This window comes from Microchirus variegatus (assembly GCF_963457635.1).
Source record: "Microchirus variegatus genome assembly, chromosome: 16".
Lineage (NCBI taxonomy): Eukaryota > Metazoa > Chordata > Actinopteri > Pleuronectiformes > Soleidae > Microchirus > Microchirus variegatus.
Genome location: NC_139817.1, coordinates 14,204,808 through 14,227,265, shown reverse-complemented (window position 1 = coordinate 14,227,265; position 22,458 = coordinate 14,204,808). Strand labels below are relative to the sequence as shown.

Genomic DNA, 22,458 nt, shown 5'->3' with positions numbered 1-22,458 from the left:
AACATGTATAAGTAGCATACTAGCCCTTTATTACTAATCATTAAGCACGTATTAACACCTTATTCTACATAACCTTATTCTACCTCTATTACGACATGAATTAAGATGTTTCCTACATAAGGTGTTAATATGTGCTTAATATTTACTAATAAAGGGCTAGTATGCTTCTTATATGTATGTTAGTAAGCACCTAGTTAATGGTGAATATGTGTTCCCTAAGTCTTGGGGATGCACAAATAACACAAAAAAACATAGTGAATCATTTTCACATAACCCCTAACTAGTAATGTGTATTTGGAAAATTGTTTGGGGGAAAGGAATAGAGTTTTTTTTTTTTTTTTTGGGTCAAGGAAGCTCATTGCCTTCCACCGCATGGATCGACTTGATCGCAGCACAAATACAGTTGCATTCCGCTTGCAGTGGATGGGTTGTGGACCACATCGCTTCCATTTGCAAACAAGCGTGTAACCTGTGATATCGCAGCATCTGTCCATCACACTCGCCTCATCAAAGTCAATATGGTGTCTTCTTCCCGATACGCCCACGCCACCGCAATGCGATGAATATCACGAGTCGTCAGTACGAAGAGTATTCATTCTTGTTTCATGTGGGAGGAGGGAGCCTGTGATCCCTAAGTGTAATTTTCAGAGCATACAATCCAGTGTCCATGAACAACAACAACAAAAAAAATAGCACTCAAGGCAGATTTATTTCAAGAAAAACAAAACATTCAATTAAAAATGAAGCTTGAGCCACAACAACTCGGGCAGTTTGGCAGGAGCAAGCATTACATGATTCCATGTGTTTACCTAAAATGACAAATAAATAATGCTACTGTGCCTGAGGGGCCCGAGGCAACATCTCTTGTCTGCAATGACCTTGCTCATATACGCACCTATTTTGCAAGGCAAGACATGCGTCACATGTAGTCGGAGTAAACCCGAGTGTACAGCACTGCTTCTGGGATGTTTAGTTGTGTGAGGATGTCAACTTGATGTTCATGTTTGCAGTTCAGCAGCAGGAAGTGCTCGCCTCTATTGTGCTCCTTGTATAGTTGGAGGATAACCCTGAACAACTAAGCAAGGAGTACAAGACCATTCAAAAGTTTGGAGTCACTTAGAAATGTCCTTATTTTTGAAGGAAAAGTTTGTTTGCTAATCACGTTAGAAGGCTATTGGATGATTAGAAAACCCTTGTGTAATTATGTTAGCACAGCTGAAAACAGTTTTGCTGGTTCTTTGACGAAAGGGCAAAATTATTATTTGGAATAAAAATCATTATTTCTAATCTTGTCAATGTCTTGACTGTATTTTCTATTCATTTTGCAACTGTTGAATAAAAGTGTGAATTTTAATGGAAAACACAAAAAAAATGTATCGGTGACCCCAAACTTTTGAACGGTAGTGTATGTCCACGAGAATTATGTCTCAGGATTTTGCAGTTACAACTAGAAATTGGTGAAATAACTCATATAATAAACAGATCATAACTATGTTATATTTGCGTGCACATAAAGGGAAATCACGCGTTTGTAAAAAATAATAAACACATATAGAGACAATACAGTGTGTTGGTGTACACACCATCAGCAAAGTATTGTGATCCGTATAAAAGAGTTCATCCTACTTTTAGACACTTACTGAAATGTGAATTCTAAAGGGCAACGCAAGATTGAAATGGAAAACAAGATGATTGTACAGGAAATGGCATTTTGTGCAGTTAGAAAAAGAAAAAAGAGTGGGTGGGTGAGAGGGAGGGAAAAAAAATAATAACAGCTAATGCCTCTGTACCAATACTTTGCTCTTATGGTCTGAAAACCTCAGCCATGAACATTTCAGGTAGAATTGTTACCTGCCACAGTCGAAGCAAAAAAAAAAAAAGGGGGGGGGGTACAGCGTGAGTTAGTGGGTGTTAATTTCAAGCCCTGGTGATCATAATTATTTAGTCTCCTCTGGTTTCCACCAGTCTGCAAACACAATTTTTTTAGCAGAAGCCAGATTGCAGATGTGGAAATAGGCTGCAACACCGAAAATCAGTATGTCTTATTATTATATTATATATAGAGTACATCCAGACATCACCTCTTGTGAATATCACTAAATACAATGTGACGTTGAATAAATTGAATAAATGTTTATTAAGTCAATGCGTATGGCTTACTGTCTACTGATATAGAGAGAACCCTGGTCTTTTTGCAGCAAGGCAACAGTGCTGTCCACTATGCCACCATGGATTTTCTGATAGAGGATTCTTTTGAAACAATGCAGGGAATAAATAATAAATAGCAAACATGGAGCTGCAGCGACAGTGAGCTGTTAGATGAAGAACTGGAGGCGAAAGACTGAACACCTTTAACTTCTCAGCAAGACAACTAACTCTTTTCTCGGCGCCCCGCTGTTTGCAGACAGATGCCGTGTGCAGCATCAAATGAGATCAAAGTCGGTTACAGAGTGATGGAGAAAAGCAAATTATTGGCTGACTTTATTTTTTTATTTATTTTCTCCTAATATAGTGTAATAGTGTAATTAACTGAAGCCACCAGTGAACGCAGATGTTCCCAAACCACCCTCAACTATAAATGTGGAGATTGAGAAAGCATATTAGCATTAAAGTGCACCGTAAACCAACAGTTGCTCAAATACTATTATCAGGCACTAGAACACACACAAACTATACAGACATGTACACACAGACAGCCTAAATGAAGTGTTATCCCTCACAATAGCCTAAGCACAGTTTAAATGTTAGAACTAAACTCAGAATTTAGGCTCTGCCTCTTAGGACCAGGTTTTGTTCTTCTGAGGACTACTGGTCCTGGCAAGGTCAGTGTTTATGTCCAGAAAAGGTCCTAAAGTGGCAAAAAAAATAAAAATAATAGTACAAATACACACACAGACAAATGCACTTATGGAAAATGTATTTACATTATGCAACAGGACAGGACGCGTCGACTGCTATTCTCACCAAACTATTCGTTTTTGCAGTGCAGACTGGCTAGTGTGCAAGCATCCTGCAGGCAATAGTGGACACACACTGACTCCAAAGATCCATGAAAACTAATTTAAATTTATGTCTCCTTTCTGCATCACCACACACCCTTAGGGTTGCCCATCCCTTACTCACCTCACTTCCTTCCACGTCTTCATCCCGGGCAGCTGGAGCACAACAACTGCAAGCCTTATGCTCCTCTTGCCAATGGCTCTGCCAAAAGAAGCATTAATAAAGGGCAGTTTAATTGCGTTAAGCAGATATATGGTTAAAAACATCAGAGCCTTGCTTAAAGAGTTTGTCTTAATTGGATACTGATGGCGCAAGGAACAAGTTAATAGTTTGTACAGCTGTTATAAAGTGTGTCAGGGTGCGAAATGAGACGAGGAACCCTATAAATGCTTCTATAAATGAAACTGTGTGTTTGTTTGTTTTTAAGTTACTCTTATGCACGTTTTGTTTCAAGCCTCTCTGTTGTCAATCCTCCTTTTGGCTTTTTGCTAATCAGCGAGTAGGGTATTGCAATCTTCTCTCCAGTGTCTCCAAAACTAACACAGCTGCTGCCACACCTGTGCCTCTGCACCTGCACCAAAGCCCCCCGAACCAGCAATCCCATCATCCACCAGTGCTTTACCTCCTTGTCTTCATTCAGGGAACACCATTCTGGCTTTTTTGCTGCTCTGAGTGACAAGTAGATTAAGGGGCTCTGGCAGATGAGAACTCAGGTAGCAGGAAGTCAACTGTGACAAAATTAAGCAAACCTGACAGTGGCTGCTGAGTCAGTTCCTAAGGAATGGAAAGGCGGGAGGTGTTGAGAGGAGAGAGTATCGATACAGCGCTCACAACTGCATATCTGCTGATCAAGACTGATGGAGCCGCAGCATATGCCAAGACGTTTTGTCTGAGCTTGGGAATGGGCTCGCAAATGGATTGCTGATTGAGTGAGTTAGTTAATGGTAATACAGGCATGCAAGATAGCCTGTCTTTCACCTATCAGATATTCCATCCTGGGAAACTTATAGCAGTGAGGGAACTGGAAATAGAAGTGTCTTGCAGTTTTAGCAGTTTAGGATAGAAGCTCGGTAGGTTTGATCTATGAAGTGAAACAGATATGTCAGTGTTTGCATAGGGTATTAAGTTAGTAGTGTATGTTGGGGGGAAAATGGCTGCTTTGTTTGCACTTAACACTCGCTGTTAAGTGCAGTTAAATATACATAATTGTGCCGGTACAGTATAAGTGTTAATACCTATTGTAGGCCTTTAGAGATTCATCAAAGTCACATTTTGGGACATGGTGTGTTTTTGTGTGTAATGACGCAGTTTTAGGCTTAATTAATGAGCAAAACAATCCACTACCCCGGGGGCCCTAAAAGCCCCAGCTTCTCTCTGTGTGTAATTTGTCTGAGGTAGAGTGATTAGCAAAATCAAACGATATGTCCTTTACATTACTCTCTCTCACAGTCTCAAGGTCATGTCGCATGAAAAAGTCTTAAAGGATTCTGCCCAAAAAAAATGCTGAAACTGTATTACACTTTAAATTGCCTAAGCCTTCAGAGCTGTAAGTAACTATTACAGAACTCCTTAACACCATATGCTAATTGTGTAAGATATGATTTGAAGTTGCACAGAGCTTCTGCATAGCACTTAATGTAATTATAACATCCTTCAGAAATTGCAAGTGCCTCACTGAAGCGTATACCGATCATGATGTTGTCAGACACCGACACTGTGAGGATTTAAATCCCTCAGAACGCCGTCTCAGACCTTAAAATAGATGATGTATGCAAGTGCGATGTTTCCATTTCCTTTGTTCGGTATACTCCTAAACAATGTGCGTGATTGCTGGATAGTTTGTGTCCAGAAATGATCTAATACTCAACCGCCTTCTCATATCTCTTGGCTACATACTATGGCAGCATAAATTGCAGATCTCCAGTCACGTCGCCAGCAGACAGACAGTGATCAGAATGTGCAGAGGAAGCAAAGTCCTGCAGAAGGCGAGGATCTATAAACACAGAGAACAAGGGCTTTGCTCCTCCAATATTGATTCAGAATGGCTGTGAGACCTGCTATGGAGTGCAAACTTACAATCAGGAGGAAAAACACATGTCAATACAGCAGAACTATTTTAGATATTTCCTGTCTGCAAGTAAGAAAGTTAAAAGTCACAGCCACTTTTTTTTTTCTTTTTTTACTGAAAATGCTGTGAGGCGGATGTCATGAGTTTTCTCTTATTCACTTTAAATTGTTTTATTTACATATTAGAAAAGTGCTGCATGGTATGTTGTGATTTTGCTGAACCCACAAGAGCCTTCTTTTGTTCTATGCTTCTACACGTTCTAAAAATCAATAAGCAAACATATCCAATTGTACTGTATGTCCTCATATAAACCCACTGGTGCACTGACTAAAAATGTCAAATATTTAGAATTGTTTTGTTTGTTTTGATAAAAAAGCAAACTGTATTTTTGATGCAATATGAATCTGCAAAAAACAGAATAACAAGCAGAAAAATGTTATTAAAGTATATATAGGGTTAGGGTTAACATATATTATATGTTGAATGTTTGTATGTGATAAATATAACCTTGTGTATTATTCAGTTTTTCATTATAATTTTATGTGTAGGGACAGAGGGCGTTGATTGGGGGGCCACGGGTTTGAGACCCCTCTCCTAGAGGATGGTTATTTTTTAATGTTCTAACTATTTTTAATCCTAAATTTAAGCATGAAACTTTAATCCCACCCCCAGCCCAAAAAAGAAATAATAATTAATGAATAGATTTTTTTTTTTTTAAATAGATACTGACTTATTTAGACTGATCCAGCAATATTTATGCATTCAGTGATCGTGTATTCTGTTAGGTCACAATGTAGACAGAGACAATACTGAAACCACCTTGACAGCTTTATTTTAAAACCCATTGAATCAACAGAACACAAATGGTTACACAGTACTCTATTAGGAAATGCACCTTCAAGCCAATGATTATTCAGGGTCTTACTGTTTGTTGTACTGTGCAGCAGCAGTGTCCTGACAATGAGATTAAACAGAGGAGACTTCAATATCAAGAAAAAAAACAAATGCGGACGGACCTTGTTGATGAAACCTTTGTTACCCAGGGAGTTTCCATTAGCAAATAAAGCCGAGCAGTTTTATTATACTCCACTCTGAGTTTTGAAGAGAAAAGAGGCCATAATTTGGAGATGGCTGCACATTGTGCAGATGTCAGGGACAGGCTGCTGAATGCCCCCTCCTTTCAACGAAAATGTCCCAAATGGTTCGCCGCCAACTTTGGTTTGGCTCTTCGCCTGATATCACAGAACTGTTTCCCGTGAACGTCTGTTATCTGAGGACCGAAATGTAACAGCAACAAAAAAAACTGTTCGCTTCACATTTGGAAAGATGGAATGTTTTGCTGAGTCATGTGGTTAAAAACCTGTCTCTATGCACAAAAGTATGGCTATACATAGGTAATAAGAAACTACCAGACATTATTTTGCATCTAAAGCGACTGCACATATTCTGCAATTCAAGCAATAAATGATGAAATGGAACATATGCATAAAATATGTATCTCTAGTATGCGAAACACTATGCATGTATGTTTGCATGTGCTATTATCAGAATACTAATGAGGCGGCGGAGGAGCGCGCAAACAGCAGGGCAGTCAGCAGGACGAAAAACAGTCAGTCTTTGATGACATCAGACATCTGTGCAGGCGCCACCGCTAAGCTCCCTTGTTATAAACTCTGCCGTCTTTTAATCAGCGAGAAATACAAACAATTGTTTGATTGTTATTGGACTCCGACAGGTTGCACACGCTGTGCAGGCGACAACGGTTGGAATAATGAAAACACATTTTAGCATGCTATTAAGGTTACATATAAAATTGGTCCCCAAGGGGCCACTAATGTTATTGTTAAATAAAATTCACTGGTAATTTAAATCAGTCAGAACAGCAAGCAAAAGATCCCCGTGTGTGTGTGTGTGTGTCTCGTCTGTGCAAATTGCTTGCCAATAAATGTGGGGACTGATAGATTATGTTCATAGTGGCTGGCTGAATTTATCAAACCTTTCATCCTTAATACCCCTCTCTGTCTACCTGAGGAGTTCATAGCTACATGTAGACGTTAATCAAAAGCCGGGTCATATCTCCACTGTGCAGCCTGTGCCATCGCCGTGCCCTCTTATTATTTACCTGAGACCCATCTATCCAGAAATGCATCACCTAAAATAAATGATTCTTGTTGCTGTACTCCCCGTCATGAAAAATACACCTTAAAAAAAAGGACCAATCATGAAACAAAAGACCAAATGTATTCGAAAAACAAAATAACACATCCTCTGCTGACAAAACTGTAAAATAAATCCGCTCTCTCTCTCTCTCCCTCTCAGTCTCTCATGTCAAATATGTCCATGTGCACAAACATATACGCATACACTCAAGAACGCAGTAAACGCACAGTACTAAACAAGCTGGCCTGGGGTTATGATCTAATGAGATTGTTCAGTATCAGAAGGCTTCCTGCTGAACATCATTTATCTTCATAATTGTATCAAAGCTCTTTTATTAAATAGAAAACACACACACACATGCGCGCACACACACACACAACAGAAGAGGTATTATCCATTTTTACTCATTCATCAATCACATTTCTGTGATTATTGTGCCAAAATCTGTATTCATTATCATCTTCATACACCACTAAAAACACCAACACACACAAGTAATAATCCTTGTGATGGTTTAATAAGTCATTTATTCATAGGGACAGGAGCATACACATATTATTCTTCACTAGAGCTATAGAAACAAAACAAATATATAAATATAAAACAAAGTCTCTTCCCACTGTGTACAATATCACATCTTGCTGATAAAAAATAAATGACGTGGTTGTTTGTCTTGGTCTGGCTGAACCTGGTTGCTGCGAGCTTGGACTCCAGTGGGGAGGGAGGGTCGTTTAGGAATGAAAATAAGATACCCAATGGAGTGTTTTAATGGAAAGAAAATGTCAATTTTACGAGTGAGTGTCTTCCTGTGGAAAAGTGTGATTATGCAGGAAGACTTACGATTAGGAATTGACTGTGTGTGTGTGTGTGTGTGTGTACGTGTCTGCATGCTTGATGAATGCGTGCGTGCCGCTGAGGAGTGATGGACTGAGGCGCGTCTACTGTACAGTCACTCATGCATTAAGTGTGGAAGAATGCATTCCTGCTGGGCAGTGTGTTTACTGCATCCCACACAAGGTCACCTATCCACACACACACACACAGCCACTCTGGGGCTGATTTACACCGCCGCTCAATATGCATATTTCCTGATGATGCTGCTGCAGTGCACTGACTGGTCGGTGGTGTTCGTGTGTGTAGCAGCCACAGCCGAATCCACTATCCCCTGTTTCATTTCACTCTCCAGTCATACGAGCCTCTTACTGTATGATATACGGGAAATTTTACTGGTTCACAAAATTGACCCAGATTTATTGTCATCTGTAGTATACAAATTTGGAGCTTTGCACAACACATTTTGCCACAAGCGTGATGGATCATTGTTAGCAGTGTTACTTATATGTATATATACATGTGTATATATGTATATATATATTGTACATTATATATTATTTAGAATGGAAAATGCAGAGCATGCGATTGACAACAAACAAAATTACAGAATAAAAATACAGAAGAAATGGCTTGTAAACTGTGGTATCCTGAAAAACACTTCCCCAAACTGTCTCTGTCCATGGTGCTGAAATCAAGGATCTTCCTTTCCTTCACACTTGTCAGTTAATACCACACGCATTGACTAAATAAGTTAAATAAGCAATATTTAGCTCATGTATTTTTTTCTCATATTTTATTCTATACCTCCATATAAGACCAGAATCATGAGAGTACACATACATCATCAACAGAATAATGTTTTATTTGGGCTATGACTGGCACTTATTATGGGGGCAAATTGAGTTCAGCTGCAAATTGTTGCTCCACAATCTAAAGCACTAACAATAAGGGAAGGTGTTGTATTTGCCTTGCAATGCTAAACTTGCACTAGAATGCGATTGGAATGTGTCACACGTGCGTCCAGAATCAGCTTTTTATCACAAATGACGGATCGCCTTATGTGATTTTCACATTCCCCTAGCAGATCAACGGTGATTGAACAAATGCGGCAAAAATGTCACTTCCACGGAAGCTCGGCTTCTCTCTGAGTCAATGGAGCAATGGGTGGGCGTGAATGTGGGAGCTGGGCTTCTGCATGATGATTGGAGTAACTTTCTGAAAGGCGGAACCAGAAGTCTGTGAACAAACAGTTGGGCGCGGTGTGTGTTTTGCTTCATGATATAGACCATTTCCATTTGTAATATTGTACTGTCAAGTAAAAAACCTATTATTACATTTCGGTTTAACATAATTAGCACATTTCCTTGTTCTAGTTGTTCATTTGCAGAATGTATATATAAATAACTGGGCCTGAAATGAGTGTCCCCTGATTCAAAGACCAGCAACCACTATTGGTATATACAGTATGTCATATTGGAGTTGACTAACATGAATAACAGATAACAAGAATATTATATATACTGCTACACGTTCTTCAAATACAGTGACATTGCCCCCCCCCCAACTTGACTTAAATGAACAATGTAAAAGCCACATGTAATATGATCTGAACAAGGCTAAAAAAAAACATATTCAGAGATCTTACACTACCAGCCTCGGAGAGTTACTGAGGAGCATGTCTCTTTATTTCTGTGTAGCCAGAAATAGCAAGTCATTAAGAGAATGGCAGGTGATGGGCAGATTAGTAAGGCTCAGCAGAGGCGATGTGTAATGAAGACATTTCAGCCTTACAGTATTCTTTCCTGTACCACTCAGCTATCTTATAGTGCCTTCATCCCTTGTTTTCCTTATCTCCTATAGCTTCAAAACAACTTTTTCTTCTTCTTCTTCTTCTTCCCAGTCTTTCTACTTGGAAGCACAACTTGAGCACACAGTACGCTATGAAGTGTGGTTTTTGAGTACATTTTCCTCTTAGTACGGTTTTAAAAACAATTGAAATTAGAACACTCTGCTCCCACGACAAGCTACAGGACTTATAGAAGTAATGAGAGCTCCATATGCTGTGATAATTTTAATGAACTTGGTGAAAAGTGGCTTTTATTGCACGACTGAAACACATCCAAGGGTGATATCTTAATGCACATTTCACTATCTCCATACTCACAGGGGCTGCAATGCTAATATAAGTCTAATACTAATTAAGTCTGTAGAGAGATTGTCCTTTTTTTCAATGCCATACATTCTGACTTGTTTACTGCAAATAAAAACAATGTTTCTCTTTACTGTCATTTCAATCAATACATGGAAATACAGATAACAATAAGTGCTGAGCTCACGATCGGCCGCTTTAAAATAACATGACTTTTTTTCCGAAATTGTCCACAGATAGAAAGGAATCAATACAATGTTGTATTTGATGGTACTATTTCCTGGATACGTTCAGTGGGAATAATCCCTGTACTTTTTAGGAGTTTTGACTGCTGAATTATTTTACATAATCTGTGTATTGTCAAGCTCAATGATCCAATAGGCAAAAGAAACCACATAGAAATTGCTGGTATCAGCAGTAAATGAAACAATAATATGCCCCTGCGAGACAAGAGCCTAATTAGAGTGGGTCACAAAAGCTCCTTGATAAACATACCGTCATTTCAGTTTATGTTTTGCATAAGCTTATTTGAATCACAATGTTTGTCCCCGCACACACTTATGGATGTATCTGGCAGGTGCATATATAGGATTGATTAATACAAAAAATAATCTAATATACTGTAATGTCTGGGGGCGTCAACACAGCATCACCTTTTTCCGACACACAGCTGATATACATCAGCTGTATTCTATGTACTGTATGTCGCCGGGAGGAATTCCGCATTTGCAATTCAAACAAAGTTTGCACAGACAGGAGAAACTTTTCCGACTGTGGCGGCTCGGGGGAATAGAACGTGTACATTCGGTTCTCCAGATCTCATGTGCATCATCTCTTATTTACTTGGTTAGATGATTTTCTTGATGGCAGATGACAATTAGAGAGGATGTTCCAGAACCGTGGTTTCTGACTGTGGGCTGTGTGATACTGTCTTGGTCCAGTGGGATTCCGCTGTTGTGTTCTGCTTAATAATCTAAATCCTCTTAATCCCCTTTGGCCCACTTCAGTCATTTGATTGCTCCTTGTATTTTTATTACGTTATTCTCCATTTTCATAATCTGGCCCACAGCACTCTGATGGTGTGTGTGTGTGTGTGTGTGTGTGTTGCTGGAGAGGAAGAAAAGACACAGCCTAACAAGTGTGCCATACTGCTCTATTGAGGTCATGCAGATTACAGGGGTCACTCTAATCCATAAAGCTGAATATGTCTGTGACCAATCAGAAAAATAAAAATAAAAATGCTGTATAATAAACGACTCTGGTAAAGCTACGCTCATGTGTTATGCACACCTGTCACAAAATGTGATGTGTGTTTTACTACCAATGTAAATGTGCCTGGGCTCACATGTGCATTAGCCTGCTTTGCCACCTGAGAAGATGCCCATAGGCGACAGAGGACAGATTTTCATTTTGTTCAGTCACCATGGATCATGCAACACAACCTTTTGAAGGAAGTAATTCATTCAGCGATAGGCACAACAAAAAGGGAGGGGAAGAGAAGAAAAAAAAGAGCACTGTCAGCAGCCATCAAGATGGTAGCGTGTGATGGCAAGTATGGCTCTGTAATCAATCTGCATATGCACTCGCAAGGCCATTTAAAAGTCCAACGCTTGGCTGGAAGGAAATAAATAGGATGGGAAAGAAATATACACATTAGTTGACATTAGCTTTAACCAAATTTAAAGCATTTTTTTACAGTCTGAATAAACAGAAAAGATTCAATCCCGTTTATGATCAGTAACTTTAGTTTAGTTACGCTTAACCCTTTAACACAGAAGAATTTTTGGTTAATTTAAAGCGGAACTAGACCGGAAGTTCCTATTAACGCTGTTTTTTGGTGTGTATCTGCGTCATTACCTTGTTTATGAAGTCCTGACGGTTCGAAACAAACAGTTCAGCCATTGCTGAGAACGCTGTGTTTATTGTAATCTCGGGGCTCAACGAGATCACTGAAAATCCCGTAATAGTTACGTAAGCAGCGGTTCTCCTGAACAACCGATCCTCCTGCTCCGGGCAGTAGTCCGGGCACATCTGGTTGCGTACATTGAACCGCAAAAGAAGAATAACGTCCATTGTGGAGGTGTTTCACGAGCAGCTGTGTCTTCTGACTCTGGGTCTGACTCCGGTTTAAAGTCAATAAAAGGGACTGCGGCGGGGAGTCGTGACGAAGCTATTTTTAAACACTGTTAAAACAATGTTTTTATAATGAGGAGCAGTGCATCCACCGTTCCAGAGGGGGGAGATGCGCTTCTGAGAACGGATGTGCTGGATAGTACTGGCCAATCACAAGACTGTGTCTTCTGGGGGTGAAAGTTCACTCTGAAATCTCGCAGCGGAAAAACAGCGGCAGAAAAGAGGATTTCTATCGGCTCGTTTATAGCAACTAGGAGGTTTTTGACCATAAAAACAAGTTAATATATGTAAGTTGACCTCCATAACTCACATTTATGTGCAACAGGACCACTCTGTCACCTTTAACCATAAAAGGGTCAGAAAATGTCCTGTGAATAATAGCTGACAGTTAGTTACAATTTGCTGCATGTTAAAATAGTGTATTAGCAATTTAAAATGAAGAAAACCACAAAAAGTTGTATTTTTTTGAAACACGGCAGATGTACATGAACACCAGATTCTGCGTGTCAAATTTGAAACACGAATGGTATAAAACACATATTTAAAATAATGTGCGTTTGAGTCTTTGTCTCAAAAGTCCAAAAAGAGGCCAAAAATGTCAACTTATACAGGTTTTTCCCATCCTCTCTGGTTGCCGTCTACCTGCAACAGCGTGAGTGAAATTATCGCAATAACCACACATTGGTTTTGACTTCCAACTTCTCAGCTTTCTGAAACCATTGGAATTTTTGGTCGCGTAATTGTAGTAATGCAAAACTGTCGTCTGCAATACGCTCAATAATAAATGGTTAATTAACTCAACTGTCAGTTCGATTATACTGTTATTATTCCACGATGTGAATTCAATGTTTTAAATAGTAGCTGATGTGTTATTAAGTGATGCTACTCTGTCAGTCCTTTATGGATTTACCTCTAACCATTAAAGACCTTTGTTGTCAACACATTTATATGAAAATGTAATAGAACATTAGCTGACAAAGGTGACAGGTGACAGTTCTTCAGGTGCAGTGTATGCAGATGTTCTTGAACAGTGGAGGTATTTAAAGTACACATAAAAGCTATGATTTCCCTGACTTGTGTCATTTGCAACAAAGTATAACTGTAGCGAGATTTATTCAGGCGTAAAACTCACTGAATACTAAGCTTGCATAGTCTTTCACTCTCTGTCTTCCCCCCTTTTTTCCATTAAAAGACTGATTCCAAGGGTAAGATATGCATCTGTCTAATTTTGTGCCTGTCAACCCGCCATCTGGTGCAGCATCAACGGCAAAGACAGTAAAAAAAAAAAAAAAAAAAATGGTATCATGTCATCAATCACAGACACAAACACACACGCGCGTACGGGTGTGGAATGCGCTAATTACTAAAGACCGTAGGTGGTGACATCGCACAGACAAATTGGTGTTTTTTCTTCATCCATCATGGTGATGTTTTGCTGGGTTCAGCGTGGCTACAAGACGCAAAGTCCTTCCTGGAAGAACCTCAATTCAATCTTCCGCTCATTTAATTAATTTCGAGTGGAAGTAGCTCATTGACAACTTGTGTTTTCGCGGGAGTGTTAATGGGTGTTTTAGCAGTTGAGGCACCTACAGCACAGTGTTACAGTGAAACAGTGAGGTCATTCCTCTTACAGAGCTTGGGGGGGGGGGAGGGACGGGGGACGTTTACAGTAGTTAAGATTGAGCTGCTCTCACAACTGACCGATACATGCTCCCTGCTCTTTTCCCAAGCACATGAACTACATCGGTCACTGTATTTGATGTAGCATTTAGTAAATGCAGGTGGTTAAAAAAACACAACTCCGAATGAATGCTTCTGTTTGGTGTTGAAACGCAGCTGTTCATACAAAGTGTCAGCCACGAACATCTAAAAACACAACAATCTGTCTTAACTGTTGACAGGACTGTACTAACTCCTGAAAACAGCTGTTTTTAAGATAATTTTTGTTGTACTGGGTGTTCAACATGATGGAGTACTAGGGCCAAATTGAAGAGAGAAAGAAACTATATTTTGAGAATAAAGTTGTTATTTAATTAAATGTATTATCATTATAGTAACGGAGCACAGTTGTAACCTGCGTTGAGCCTTGCAGTCGTCCAACTATCAGCCAGCCAAGTCTGTGTGATTCTTTCTTTGAAACAAACTGCTAATGGTAATGTGGTGCTGATGTGGCAGAAAAGTATTTCTTCCTTTTTGAAACCAAAACTTCACTTTTTTTTGTAGTCAACAGAAACCTTGAATGTTCCTTACAGACCCTCATACGGCATCTTGGAAATCGGACAAGTTGAAAGAACTCAATGAGCAAAAGCAAAATGGTAAAAAGAACTCTTTTACTTTTGGTGGTTTACATTTTTTATTTTTTATTTTTTTTTCTTCAGCAGTCTCTTCAGGTCCACTGAATAGCATCATTACTTCTTTTGACAGTTGGCCGCGGTTGGCTACAGGAGCTGCCGTTATAATTCTCTGTGATTTTGTGTGGAACGGAACAAGGATGCGGTTCAAGGAAAGTGGTCATCAATGTTTTACCTTCATGTGTTGCTTATCATGCAGTGAGGTCATCTGTTCACCGCTGAATAAATTATGTCTCACACAGTGTAAGGGGAAAAAAAAGACTGCTGTTATTTGAAAGCATGTTCTGAATTTGATTGCCATAGGTTGTTAATAGTGCTGGGCACCTTAGTGTGTTAACGGCGTCAACGTTAAAGCACTTTAACACATGACAGGTTTCCATGGCGACTGACCGGAAAAATACGTTTGTGACGTCATGTTTACGTGCCGCGGCACTGGAGTCCAGGCACCGTTTACCAGTTAGCTCCTTTAGCGCTGTTCGCGCGCCGGTAGTCAAACTTACGCAGTCTGTTTATCAAACGCAAAGAGCAGCGCTACAAATATCCAGCGTACCTGTGTATTGCGTATGTGTGCCTCTGTTTATAATGTTTAGCGTTACTAAAGACTAATTTTAACAATCGGGAGTCACGTAAACATGACGACACATGCGTCTTATCCCGGTCAGTGTTCATGGAAATATGTCATACATTAAAGCAGACCTAGACCGGAAGTTCCGATTAACGCTGTTTTTTTAGTGTGTATCTGCGTCATTACCTTGTTTAAGAAGCCCTGAAGGTTCAAAACAAACAGTTTAGTCACTGCTGAGAACGCTGTGTTTTATTGTAATCTCGGGCTCAGCGAGATCTCTGACAAAACCTGGTCCGGTTACGTAAACACCGGTTCTCCTGAACAGCAGATCCTCCTGCTCCGGGCACTAGTCCGGGCACATCCAGTTGCGTACATTGAACCGCAGAAGAAGAATAATGTCCGTTGTGGAGGTGTTTCACGAGCAACAGTGTCTTCTGACTCTGGGTCTGACTCCGGGTCAAAGTCATAGAAGGGACTGCGGCGAGGAGTCGTGACGAAACTAATTTTAAACATTGTTAAAACAATGTTTTGATAATGAGTAGCAGTGCATCCACCGTTCCAGAAGGGGGAGCTGCGCTTCTGAGAGCTGGTGTGCCGAATAGTACTGGCCAATCACAAGACTCTGTCTTCTAGGGGTGAAAGTTCACTCTGAAACATCGCGACTCAGGAACGGCGTCAGAAAAAAGGATTTCAATTGGCTTGTTTACAGCAACTAGGAGGTTTTTGACCATAAAAACAAGTTAATGTGTGTAAGTAGACCTCCATAACTAACATATATGTGCAACAGGACCTGTGTCCAGCACTAGTTGCTAAATACACTCAGTTAGTTTATGTAGAAGTTGAAGTTTTTAAAAAAATTCTGAGACTGTTATAGTATTCCTGAGCATATGTTGGCGACTGGTCCCTGTCTTTTCATCCTGTCTCACATCAGTGGAATATATCAGCGTATGGAGATAAATATATTCTTGCATCCAGCTGTTTACCACTGGACACACCTGTTCTTGTCGTCATTGACAACACACACACTAAGGGACACTGGCGGCAGGGTATGTGGGTCCTTCCCCAGAGAATCTGTAATGTAGATGCCATTCTGTTACGAGAAAACGATGCAATAACTAATTCAGAAACAGATTCAATCCATAGTCATCATTCAACTAATAAAACCCACTGTCACGGTCAAGATAATGACATTAATTTGACACAGTGCATTTTACTTGTGCCTTTAAAATAGTAATGGCTTTCGTGAAATGCATACAACTGACTTCAATGCACTCAAACTACGTATTGATTTATTGAGTATACATTTTGTCGAGCCTAGGCTGCTTCGTGATGTCCTACACGTGGTTGACAATTTTCAAATAAACGAGGCTCCATACAAGTCTGAGACATCACATTATATTCATCACTGGCCTGAGCACCTTTCATCGCTCACCTCCAGCAATGGAACTCTCTCCTCCGTCCCTCGACGCTGACCTCAGTCTCAAGCACCTATTTCATGAGAGGTGATGGAGTTGGAGTTTGAGCATTACTATGTTCATTGATAAACTGAAATAAATGTGCTTTAAAAAAAAAAAAAAAACATCAATAAATGACATGACAACTCGTTTCATAAGTGGTTGTGGTCACCTAGTTTGAACCCAGTGGTCTTCTCGCCAGCTGGATTTTATATCTGAAGTTCTCAGACTAGGGCCACACGGTGGGTGTAGTGGTTCGCACTCTTGCCTTTGCAGCAAGAAACCCCAGGTTCGTGACCCAATCGGAACAAGGGTCTTTCTGCATGGACTTTGCATGTTCTCCCCGTATATGCGTCCGTTTTAAGCAGGTTCTCCTGTTTCCTCCCACAGTCAATATGGGGATTAGACAAATTGCTTACTCTAAATTGACCATAGGTGTGAGAGTGGATGGTTGCTTGTCTATATGTGTCCCTGTGATGGACTGGTGATCTGTCCAGGGTGTGACCCCATCTATCGCCCTATGTCGGCTGAGATTGTCACAGCTGACTCCCAATAAACTTGTTAAATGTGTTTATTTTTATTCTTGCGGATAATAAAAAAAATACAAGCAATTGATGCTCTGTGCACTACACTAGGCATAGCTGGTGCAAGTAAAATCATTTTTCATCGTTTTGTTGAATTTAACATGAATCTAAACATGACCGAGAGGTAAAATTTAGTCTATGTAACAAAAACTAAACATTTTGACACGGCACTGGGGCTGACGTGACCTTGTCGAGGTTTGAGCAGCCCGCGCTGACGCTTCACTCGGAGCGATACGTTGTTTAGGTAGGTAAGAAAGAAAACCTGGAGTAGATTTTCAGTGCTATGGGTTTTCCTGATAACGATCAGGTGGAAATGGATTTACGGTGACGCAATGGAAACAGAGCTGGGTGGACAGATTGATCGTGCGCTAATATTTTACAATGTGCTAAACAAATCATTACAGATCTGCATTTGCTTGTTTCTCAAATGTCTAATATTTCATCTGTTCCTAATTCTCTCGCAGGTGACAGAGACACGGACAGGGCCACTGGGGTGCAGCAGCTATGACAATCTGGACTCGGTCAGCTCAATCCTTCTGCAGAGTCCTGAGAGCAAGCTTCATCTGCAAGGTAAACAAACCCAGCCTATCAATATTTTCCATATGCTGCCCTGTGGTGTTTCGAGCAACAGGCCAGCAGGGTCAAACTCCATTCTGGCCTCTAAAATGCTATATAGGTGGGCGATGAATTATGGTTCCTGCCTCCTCAGAAATTGAATATCAATGCTTTTTTTAATTGGGACGTGGATGGATCTGCTTCCCAACCCCCACCCTCGAGGGATTGTGATGTGATTCTCTGTGGTTATAGATGCCTGCTTGCATTCCAGCACAATTGTGTTCTTAAGATTCTGCCAAAGCTTTGTTCGAAGTCCTGAACTCAGTCCACCTGCACGAACCGTGCATAACTATTCAGGCATGAAAGAAGAAATTAGCACTCTTCATGCAACTATAATGAAAAAAAAATAGGACAATTACTCACATCACTCTGTTGTATCTCGTGTTGCAAAGGGGGCAGAACATTCCAGGAACTTTAGTTCGGTAATTTTGGAAATATTCCAAATCTCAACAATGTGTTCAACGTGTAGATGAGTCACTTTTATTTGAATGAAATAACATTTTACTGATGAATCACACGTCGCTGTGTTCAAATAGCAACTGTTCCCTTTAGCTGCTTTGTTCTTTTAAGCGGAAACAGTTCTGTCTTAAATATTGACAAGAGTAATAATTAGCCTAAGAGAAATAATTGCTTCCAGTGACAGTCTCCCTGCGGGACAGAATGATGAAAGATTCTGTAACTATGGTCAAGTGTTTGCGTAAAGCGATTGGTTCTTTGATTTATTTGAGTGTACGCAGGTTTTTGAATCACAGAGGCATATTTTCAATCCAAACCCCTTCTTTCCACATTCATCCCCCCTCACTGGAGGGAGTATTACTCAATTTGTCAAAGGAACACTTTTAGGTCCTCACTGCCACTTACTCAAAAGACTCTATAAGTTTTTGGAAAAAAGCTCCAAATGTAATGGCCTTGTGCTTTGAAGGCTGCTTTGTTACCCAATTGATAGATGACAAGTCAGGGAATGATTCTGTCTTTTTGCCTGATAATAGAATAGAAAAGCTTTTCTGTTGGATTCTGACTTAAAAGTTTTGTATTTCTTGTACTGATTGATGTATTATATTATAATGGGGTGTGTGTGTGTGTCCATAATGTGTGTGTGCGTGTGGGCAAAAGGTGAGAATTCTCCTAAAAATGTGTCCTTTTGAAAACAATTGTCATTGTTGTCTTTAATTAGAAGGACCGTTGAGAGTCTAACTTCAACAATTAAAGTCCTCGTCAAAGTGGTGGCACTTCAAACAGCCCATAAAGACACATGTAGTCACAAAGAGAGCTTTTAAGGTCCCTCGCCTTGAATATTGACAGTGTATTTATAACGAGATTGTCACTGAATTGAATTCAGCCTTCAGTTTTAATTTGTCATGAACTCGAGTTCAAGTCATAATTTGAATAGTTTTTAGTGAACGTCAACAACAGTGTGCGGCTATGTGTATGAAAGTGGTGCAGGCTAATCGTTTAATTCACTGAGATTATACAGACTCTGGTTTGCATTGAGTTCCAATCGTTTCCAGCGTACTTTACACAGAGAATTGTAATGCTGCCTTTCACAATTCAATGTCACAGTGAAGTTCTTAATCCCAGATTATCTCTTAAACTACAGCATAATATGCCCAAAGACCACACAGTATGTACGTGTGTCAACAAACATGGACATTTATCAACATTTGAAATATCAAAACCACAAAAAATCCAAAGTGTTCAATTATAAAACTTCAATTGATACATGTGTGCTGGTGAGGTTAATCCTAATCTAACATCTAACACTTTAGATTAGGGAACACATATTCACCATTAACTAGGTGCTTACTAACATACATACTAGCCCTTTATTAGTAATCATTAAGCACATATTAACACCTTATTCTACATAAACTTATTCTACCTCTATTACGACATGAATTAAGATTTGTCCTAAATAAGGTGTTAATACGTGCTTAATATTTACTAATAAAGGGCCAGTATGCTTCTTCTTCGCATGTCTGTGTCAGGGTTTATGAGGTGGTTGTGTATGAGATATTTAGACGCACCATGGAGGGAGAAAGTAACAACAACTTTGCAGCATTTATTAGTAGCACACACACAGGTTGAGGTTATAGTGCCCTTTCCTTAAATTCATCCCACCTCACTTCCCCTTCATGAAGTGTTTGTCCGTATGAAGTTGACTGCACTCTATAATTATTTGAGTTTCACATTCTGGTTTGCATTGAGTCCCATGTTGGGAGGAATAAAACTTTGTTGCTTTTAGGTCTCAGCGCTGGGGACAGCAGTTTGCCCGAGGCATTATGTTTTTGTCAGGTCGTCCGTTCGTTCCAATCTCCAAATTGTCCAATATCTCAAGAAAACCTTGAGGAAACATTTTTCAAATTTGACACCAACTCTCACATGGACTCAAGGATGTAGACGCAAGTGCATTAGGTGGTCAAAGGGTCTGGTTCTTTGTTCGTGGAGTGCTTGTGTAAGTCCTTACGACCTGTGTAGGAGAATAGCAGACGATGAGCATTAGAAATGGTGACACAACTAGAGATACCACACACATGCCGCTACACACTACAAATTAAATTCCTGGAACCAAAGACAGGGAAAGCATAAGAAAAATTATATATATATATATATATATATTAGCTGACAGATAAAGTGTGCCTCTGGAGCCGTGTGTCTCATTTTCAAATGCCTATTGACCTTTTACCAGACACTTAGCTAAAATGCAAAGTTTTGGCATTTAAACTATGGGGAGGAGTCACATCGTGTGGGAGATTGTGTCAACGGGCAGCGCCATAAAATATGCAACGTCCATGCAACATTTAAGGTGAAATGTAATTTTAGATTGTAGGAAGCATTGAAGGCTCCTCGGGGTTCATTGCGTGGCTATGAGGAGTTTGCATATTTTCTCCATGTGTGTGATAGTTTTCTATGGATGTCGCTGCTTCCCTGTGCCGCTCCCCAAAGATAATATGCAGAGTGGGGTTAAGTTGAATTACAGACTTTAGACATTTGTCAGACTCTTTTATGTTGGCCATGCCAAGCGTTCCTGTCTCTTGCGACTTCCAAAGGAGCAGCATCGTGTATTGATTTGATTCTTCAGTAATTACACAAAATATTATTATTATCGAGAATAGTCTTGCTCAGGCGAAAAACATTCAATAACATGTAGATATCAGCCTTGAAAGCTGTCCTTTTCCATTGTGATATCTACCCATTTACTTTGTACACACAGATAGTATTTATGACTCCTATGGCTAAATAGTCACTTATTTATTTGAATTGTAAAAAAAAATGCAATTTTTGCCACTTTATCAATGTAATCATAACTGAAATATTCACCAGTCAAATATGCAACACAACACAGGCTCAGTAACATTCCATAGGCGAGAGTATCTAAGTACAGCAAGACGTGTCATCTGACTGAGTGAAAGAAAATAATACAAACTTTTATGACACTCCTTGTTCAGGGTTTAATGCCTCCTGTGTATATTTTCCTCCTGCTGACATTGGGTGAGAAAAAGGCTGTATGAATTACCTCCAGCTCAAGAATGGAAACAGGGAAAATGCGGAAAAAATTCATTTTCTACTGATTCTGCAATTGCATTGGGTGCAGTTGCAGAATCATGTGTGATTTTGTGCACATCTAGTTTTCTATTTGTGTGAAGCAGGTGGGAAATTGATCTATGGTGTGTGTTTGCGCGCGCGTGTGTGTGCCTGCAAGCGCTGCAGAAGAACGAGAAAACTTTTATTATTAATGTATTTGTCAGCCCTTCTTATTTCTTTCTACTTTTGATTGTCTTTTTCTTAATCACCCATCACTCAATCAAAACATTTCTGTGTTTTTACAAATAATCAGTGTTCACGTTACTTTAAAAAAAAGTAATTATTTATAGTTACTGAGTTAGTAACTCAGTTACCACATTGTAAAAGTAACTTCTTACCAGGAAAGGTTAGTTTTTTTCTTTATGAAACTTTAAATTCAGCTTTATATTAAAAAAATGTTTTCATACAACTAGAAATTTTGTTTAATTAATGAAATTGACACGTAATGGAACAAATGATTAACATAAAACTATTAGACACTATTTTATTGTTGCTGTGTGACAATGTGAGACAAGACACCTATCAAATGTAATACATAATTGTAAATATTGTCATTACTATGCTTATAATAGTAGAACAGTGCTGTTCTGTATCTCAATGAGAGAAAAGTACTGGGCTTGCCTTTGCTGCATGTGTTTCACTCGAATGTAATCTATGCTTAGGACATGCTAAACATATTATTTCTTATTATTCTTTAAAAGTTGCTGTAAATCGAATGCAGTCCCTTCAGATATAATGCCACTGCACAATTGGAAATGACTAAACTGCGGGGGATCGTATTAATATGCAGCACCATGAGCTACAACAAGCATGCAGTAATAGGAGAGCCACTCTGTTTCATTATATTGTAATTAAACTTTTAATCATGTCTCCTTTTTTTTTTTCTTTCCCCACTTTTATTATATTCACTCCAAACCTCAGCACTTTAAAACACCTTGAGCCTTAAAACTTTGTTGGAAAAAA

General features: G+C 39.5%; 1 protein-coding gene across 1 annotated transcript in view; it reads left to right on the top strand.

Moving 5' to 3' along the window:
* The window catches only part of brinp1 (bone morphogenetic protein/retinoic acid inducible neural-specific 1), a gene marked incomplete at both ends in the record, with an annotated part of 82,467 nt that overhangs the window by 36,012 nt on the left and 23,997 nt on the right, over nucleotides 1-22,458 (top strand). Inside the window, one exon of the mRNA XM_083902571.1 lies at nucleotides 17,763-17,868. Within this exon, the coding sequence (XP_083758697.1) occupies nucleotides 17,763-17,868 (106 nt within the window). The remainder of the gene's footprint in view (nucleotides 1-17,762; nucleotides 17,869-22,458) is intronic.